The sequence below is a fragment of the Orcinus orca genome, chromosome 3, assembly GCF_937001465.1.
Source record: "Orcinus orca chromosome 3, mOrcOrc1.1, whole genome shotgun sequence".
Classification (NCBI taxonomy): Eukaryota; Metazoa; Chordata; class Mammalia; order Artiodactyla; family Delphinidae; genus Orcinus; species Orcinus orca.
This window is the reverse complement of record NC_064561.1, coordinates 158661572-158668190: the sequence shown is the minus strand read 5'-3', so window position 1 is coordinate 158668190 and position 6619 is coordinate 158661572. Positions and strand designations below refer to the sequence as shown.

The 6619-nt window shown below is 32.7% G+C and overlaps 1 protein-coding gene across 4 annotated transcripts in view; it reads right to left on the bottom strand.

Moving 5' to 3' along the window:
* Nucleotides 1–797: 797 nt before the first annotated feature.
* The window catches only part of ZFR (zinc finger RNA binding protein), a 75163-nt gene continuing 69341 nt past the window's right edge, over nt 798–6619 (bottom strand). For 3 of the 4 annotated variants that reach the window (XM_033421307.2, XM_033421308.2, XM_004266028.3), the window contains 3 exons: nt 5302–5413; nt 5086–5183; nt 798–2413 (listed from right to left, as the gene is read on the bottom strand). In XM_033421307.2, coding sequence (XP_033277198.1) covers nt 2234–2413; nt 5086–5183; nt 5302–5413 — 390 coding nt within the window. In that variant the 3' untranslated portion in view covers nt 798–2233. Of the gene's footprint in view, nt 2414–5085; nt 5184–5301; nt 5414–6619 lie in introns of those variants that run through there. The other variant, XR_004481364.2, reaches the window with a different exon arrangement.

Genomic DNA, 6619 nt, shown 5'->3' with positions numbered 1-6619 from the left:
GCTTTATTTCATATAAGATGGTTAATGTGAATCTAGCTACAGCTGTAAAAACCATTAAGCCATGCAAAAAATAAATAATACTGAAATAATTATCTTTGTAAAAAAAATTTAAGTGTCACCACTTGTATATCTGGATGAAGACACCTGAAACTAAATGCAAAAATTTGGAACTTAGGCTGAGAACATTTTTAGAACATAACTAATTGCAAGATGAAGGGAGCAGGCTGGCAAAGTGCTGAGCATAAACTTTGATACCTGACTTTCAATTTCAACTGTGTCACTAAATTGATGTACTAACTTTAATTAGCCACTCTGGGCTTTAGTTTCCTCACCTAAAAAATAAGAAATACAGCACCTTACTTATTCTTAATTTGTTATGATAGTTTTAAACAGGAAAACGTGTGAAAGACCTAGCATGGTGTCTGTCATTAGTGAGTGATAAATGTCAGTTCTTTTCTTCTCTCTTAAGTAAGAAAACTGTGAGAAACAAAATTCCAAATTTTTTTTACTGGGTGACTAAAATGAGACCCGGAAAGATTAAAAAAAAAAGGAAAAGAAAAGATGCTTGCTTGAGTTACAAAGATAGTACGTGACAAAATTTGGGAGAAAAAACAGAGTCTCCTGTTCTACTTCCCCAGCGGTTGTCTCCTACAGTCTCCTGGTCCTCTAAGAGCCTGGGGGAAGATTCTGACCCAAGAAAGAAATTGAACGAATATGGTATTGAATTACACAATTTTCTGGAAATTACGTGCCCAGGAAACATCATTTGTCAGAAATAACAAGATGTAAGTAGCCAATAAATTTGAATATGGTTTTACTGAAGCATACGTCATTTCAAAGCAGAAGTATTTATGTCAATTCTAACATATAATACAGTTAAGTCATTATATGAATTTAAGTTTTTATTTGTGTATTTCACTGTAGTGCTGTGACAAAATGACATTTGTGTACCAGAGCATACATATATCCACAGTAAGATGTAACTTTTCATTACACCACTGCTAGAATATTTAGCTTTTTGTAGGACACATAAGCAGGTAAGATGGCCACACCAAATAATTTTCTGTTTTTTTTTCCTTAGATAACCTTAATTTTTTAAAATCAGTAATACTCTATCAACCTCACTGTTAATAGAACTGTAAATTATCTGGGTGATGGGGTGTGGGGACAGGGGGGAGGGATAATTCAACTATTATTATACTGTAATAGTCGCTAGAGTAATCTCACACACACCAATAATGAACTGTCTTCATAATTAAGGGCTAGTTACTGTTGTTAGTTGCACAATGATACAGTTCCTTTTGAAAATATTGGTTAGCCCACTTATATATGAAAAATGCCCTTTCCACTTATGCAGAAGAAAAAAATATTCAGAAAGTTATTTTTGGCCTTGCTATGTCAAAAAGTCAACTGTACAAAGATCTACGTGTCAAACCTAAAATTATAATTTTAAAAGTATTAAAAACAAAAATGTCATGCATTTTTATTATCAATTATGCAGAGGCTTTAAAACTGTCGCAAGACCATATAGTATATATTAGCTTTTATACTGCTAATGCACAACTAACAGCAAACTTGATTAGATTAACAGAAATCTGTCTTAATTACACCTTTATATATCACACTAGAGAGACAAATGCCACAAGATCTGCAGAAACATTGAGTTCTGAGCACTTAAATGGCAGGATAACTTTTTTGTGTTGTAATCTATCACATAAAGAATAACAAAAGGAGGAAATTCTGCAGTCTCACGTTACAAAAAAACGTACTGCTGTAAAATATTAAGAGAGGGTAAAGGATATCTGTAACACAAAGTAACAACTAGTATCAAACAGCAAACAAAACGTCTAAATAAAAATATCAAAATACACATAGCAACTGAGCACAAATACTGCATTAAATATAGTAAAGATTTAATAGGACTAGTTAATAAAAGACACAAATATAGGGGGAGCTAGGGCAACCAGTAAATAAAACCAAAAATAATGGGAAAAAAAATCAGAACAATTGTTTTTCCCCTAGTTGGAGCACAATTTTGGGGGGGTGTCTTTCCATTCATATAATACCTAACACTGTACATTAAAAGATTTTAATATCATAGAAAAACTTGGTTCTTCCATGAAATTCTTTAAATTCTTGATAATTTTTTCAAAGTAGACATCATTATGAATGAAAAACAGCCAACAAATGGGCACCTGTTGCCTTTTAACACTGCAGATTTTACAGAAACTTTTTAAAAGTTATCATAATCCTTTTTGTCTTTTTTCCCCTCAGCTTCAAATCCATCAACTCCATCACTATCCCTTCTTCGCTTCCTGTTGTTGTGGATGTTAAAACGTTGGCTCATTTGGGGTAGTGGATCCATGCCCAGAACTTTGTGTATCTGGCGGAATGCAAGGAGTCTCAATGCAAACTACAACAACAAAAAGAGTCAGAATTTAGTTAATTTAAAAAACCAGTATTAATTCTTATTAGGTTTATAGCCCCAAATGACAATATAAAAAAGCATGTTTAATGAAAGAAACATCTTGAACGATATTAAATTTCACAAATGAAATACTCCATATGTTCTGATGTTTTTATTTTCAGGCTTTAATGTGTACATGCTGTTTTGTTTTTTAAAGCATAAGTTAAAAAAATAATTCTTAAAAAAAATTAGTATAATGTTCATTAAAAAAATCCTAAAACAATATACAGCAAAAGAAAAAGTGTCTCACTTATTGAATGAACATCTCTTTGGTTCATATTCACTCATCTTCCTACTTTTCCTGTGGATGCCCATGCACACAGGCTCAGGCATGGGGTACACGTGTGCGCACACACACACACCTCCCCCCAGGTTTACAAAATGAGGATTATACTTCTACAACTTGTTACTTCATGAACTAAAAAAAAGATTTTTCACTATGTGGCTATGTATACATAGGAATATGTTAGGCATCAGTGTCACAAGACCTATGTGTCACAAGATATTTGAGACATAATTCCCCAGTTTTCTGGGGGATATATACCCTTTAAACTAATATAAGGAAACTTTACAGTCATTTGATCAAATGGCAATTTTCACTACATAGTTAAACCTTCAATATAACTGTTTAGACTATTTCTTGAGATATAATTCACATATAAAATTTGTCCTCTTAAAGTGTACAATTCAGTGGGTTTTTTTTAGTATACTTACAAAGTTTTTCAACCATAACCACTCTCTAATTCCAGAACATTTTCATCACCACCTCTCACCCGTAAAAAAACCCCATGGCCCAACAGCAGTCATTCCTCAATTCCTCTACCCTGAGGCCCTCACAACCACTACTTTTCTATCTTGATAGATTTGTCTACTATGGACATTTCATATAAATAAAATCATACAATATGACTTTTTGTGTCTGGCTTCTTTTACTTACATTAAGGTTTTCTAGATTCATCTACATTATACTATGTATCAGCACTTCATTCCTTTTAATGGCTGAGTAATTTTCCACTGTATGAATATACCGCATTTGTTTATCCACCTATCCATCAACTGATATACACTTGGGATGTTTCCACTTTTTGGCAATTATGCACAATGCTTCTACGAATATTTGTGCATAAATTACAATTTTTTTTTATTTTTTGTGTATAACTTTTTAATGAACATATATTTGCAGTCCTTTGAATATACTTAGGAGTCAAACTGCTGAGTCATATGGTAACTCTATGTTTAACTTATTGAGGAAGTGCCAAACTGTTTTCCACAGTGGCTGCTATTCAGACTATTTTTAATCCCTGTTTATCTTCTTCAGCTGAGATACAGTTATTGACTACAATCATCCAAGTGAGAATTTACTGTTCTAAAACTTTTTTCCAGATTAGATGATTCTAGTTCCTTAGAAGTCTCCTCATACATTGATTGGCTTTTCAAACCTTCAAAAGTCCCCAAATCACCTTGGTTGGAACTTGATACAGCATTCTGTGTAAGCCTGCAGTTCTGGATCTTTGGCAGTACTGGGTACTTCTCTATCTCATCTAAGTTATAAGGCTGTTAACTTTCTGAAGTGAAACTAGGAATATTTATCATAACAGAATACTGATTCTTTATTTAGAGATACTTACAAAAGGTCCTTCCCAAAGATAAACAGAATAATGTTTTCTTCTGTATTAAAAGAAAATATCCAAAGATATCTGGTGTATAATAATGAATAGTAATACACTTCTACCACAGACATATTGCTACTGATCATCAGCTTTTTCTAATACTAGGAGTTTCTAAATAGAAGAGTACTCCAGTAAGGAAAACTAAAATAGCATCTGAGGATGGAGTGCACACTGTAAGCTCTTGTTCTGCATGTGATTGATATATATTCCTAAATTCTAACAAGAAGAGAGATTTCTACTGTGTAACTGTAAATTATTTAGCAGCAAACAAAATTTGAGGATACTGAAATTATTCCCATAAAAAGTCACCTTGGAATTTTTAAACAATATCAAAGGAGACAAGGTTTACTTAATTCCTTTTTTGAGGGGGCAGATTAACCTTATTCTCCTCTTCGTATACTTCTGGACTCAAAAAAAGAAAGCAATAGCAATTTTAGACTGATTGAAATATTAACTTATTTAATCTTCCCAACAATCCTATTTGAGACAGACACTGCTCTTATCCTTTACAGATGAGCGGGCAGAGCTGCTATTCAAACTCAGGGAGTCTTGACTTCAGGGCCCACACTTTTAATTACCACATTCGCTGGCTTTTTCAGTGGCAGGAAAGGCTAAATCGTAACAAAAATTTCCATAAACCATACAACGTATCACTTCTGTACATACAGAGGACATAAATAGCTTCTCTACTGACCCTGATATACAACGTAATACCAAGATTTAGAGACACTGAAAATACTGCTGTATTTTTATATTTATATAATACTTAAAGAGACACGCACATAGTTAAAATAATAAACTTGAAGATTACATTGATGAAATCTAGTTTAAATTATATCCTCTCTAAGGGTTTACTTACAGTGATTTTTTCTAAAGGACAATTATAAAAAACCAAAACTTTAAGGGCAGTGATAGAACAAAGCTTTGGGATTGGGAACACACTGGTACCTGTGCACTGGATGTGATGTCTTCACGCTGCTGGTCAGTCATTGTCGCCAAGGTATCAAAGGGATCCTTCTCACAAGGATCCAGAAGTCCAGGACTACCTACAGCAATCACCGTAGGGAGAAAAAAGCATTACCATCATCCATTTGTAAAATAAAGAAGAGTTCTCATTCAACCATCAAACACAAAAACAAACATTAAAAATGAAGTAAAACTTACCTTTAAGAATAATCCCTGAAGAAATGCACTCAAACACTCTTCTCAGTGCATCTCCAGGACTCTGAGGACTAGAAGCACTACTGATTGCTTTCTCTACTAGTAACTCCATAGCCTAAAAACAAAAAAATAAAAATGTGCTTAACAGCTTACAGCCCAAAGGAATTATTCATTTTCAAATACCAGAATGACAAACTACCTGCAAAACTGTCAATAAAAAATTTAAAGATTGAAAAGGTTACATAGACCGAGTCACAAAATTAGAAAAAAATTACATAGTATAAAAACACTCAAAATTAAATAATAAGTAATGAAAACAAAAATAATAAGACTATATAATTGACATCTTAAAATATTTTGTAATTTATGCTAAATGAAAAATAGATTAATAGGTTTTTTGTTATTTTTAGTTGTTATCCTTTCCTATTAAAATATGACAGTCCTTAAAATTCTTTCGATATTTAGGACTCACATACATATGTTCTTTAACACCTACATACTGATGATACTAAGTCGTTAGAGCAAGACAGTATTCTACTAAGAAGACTTTTGTTTTCTTTACGAACAATTATCTAATTTTCATTTACCATACAACTGTACTTCTATTATCCTTAAGGAAAACACAACTTATGCTTTCACTGTAAATTACATTTGAGAGACTCAAAATCTAAACCAATGAATAAAAGAAAGAAGTACAGATTTAGATCCAGAAAGTGTTTTGAAGGGTCTATTAGAAAAATCTGTTTCCACTTAGAGTTTAAAAATTGAGATATAATGTACCACTCAGTGGTTTTTAGTACATTTACAAAGTTGTTCAACCATAACCACTCTCTAATTCCAGAACATTTTCATCACCCCCCCAAAAAACTCCATACCTATTAGCAGTCATTCTCCATCCTCCCTTTCTTCCATCCCCTGGCAACCACTAAACCACTTTCTATTTCTATAGATTTGCCTCTTCTAGATACTTCATACAAAGAACCATATGTGACTTTTTGTATCTGGTTGGTTTCTTTCACTTAGCATAATGTTTAAGGTTTGTCCAAGTTGTAGCCTTTACTTAAATTATAAATAAAACCACCAATAACACTTCAAAGAAATTAAATAGATTGCAACTAGAATGAAATCCTTAAAATGATACTGAAACTGAAAATACCTTAGGGAGAATCCATTTTTAGCTATATACTTAAAAAACTCATAAATTTAATCAGAGGTAAAAACTACATCCACCTATTCACCCCGAGGCCATTACTAAGATCTCTGAAGTAAGAGTAATTCTTAAAAGGCTGGACATTTGGAGGCTTCAGTCCCAAACAAATTA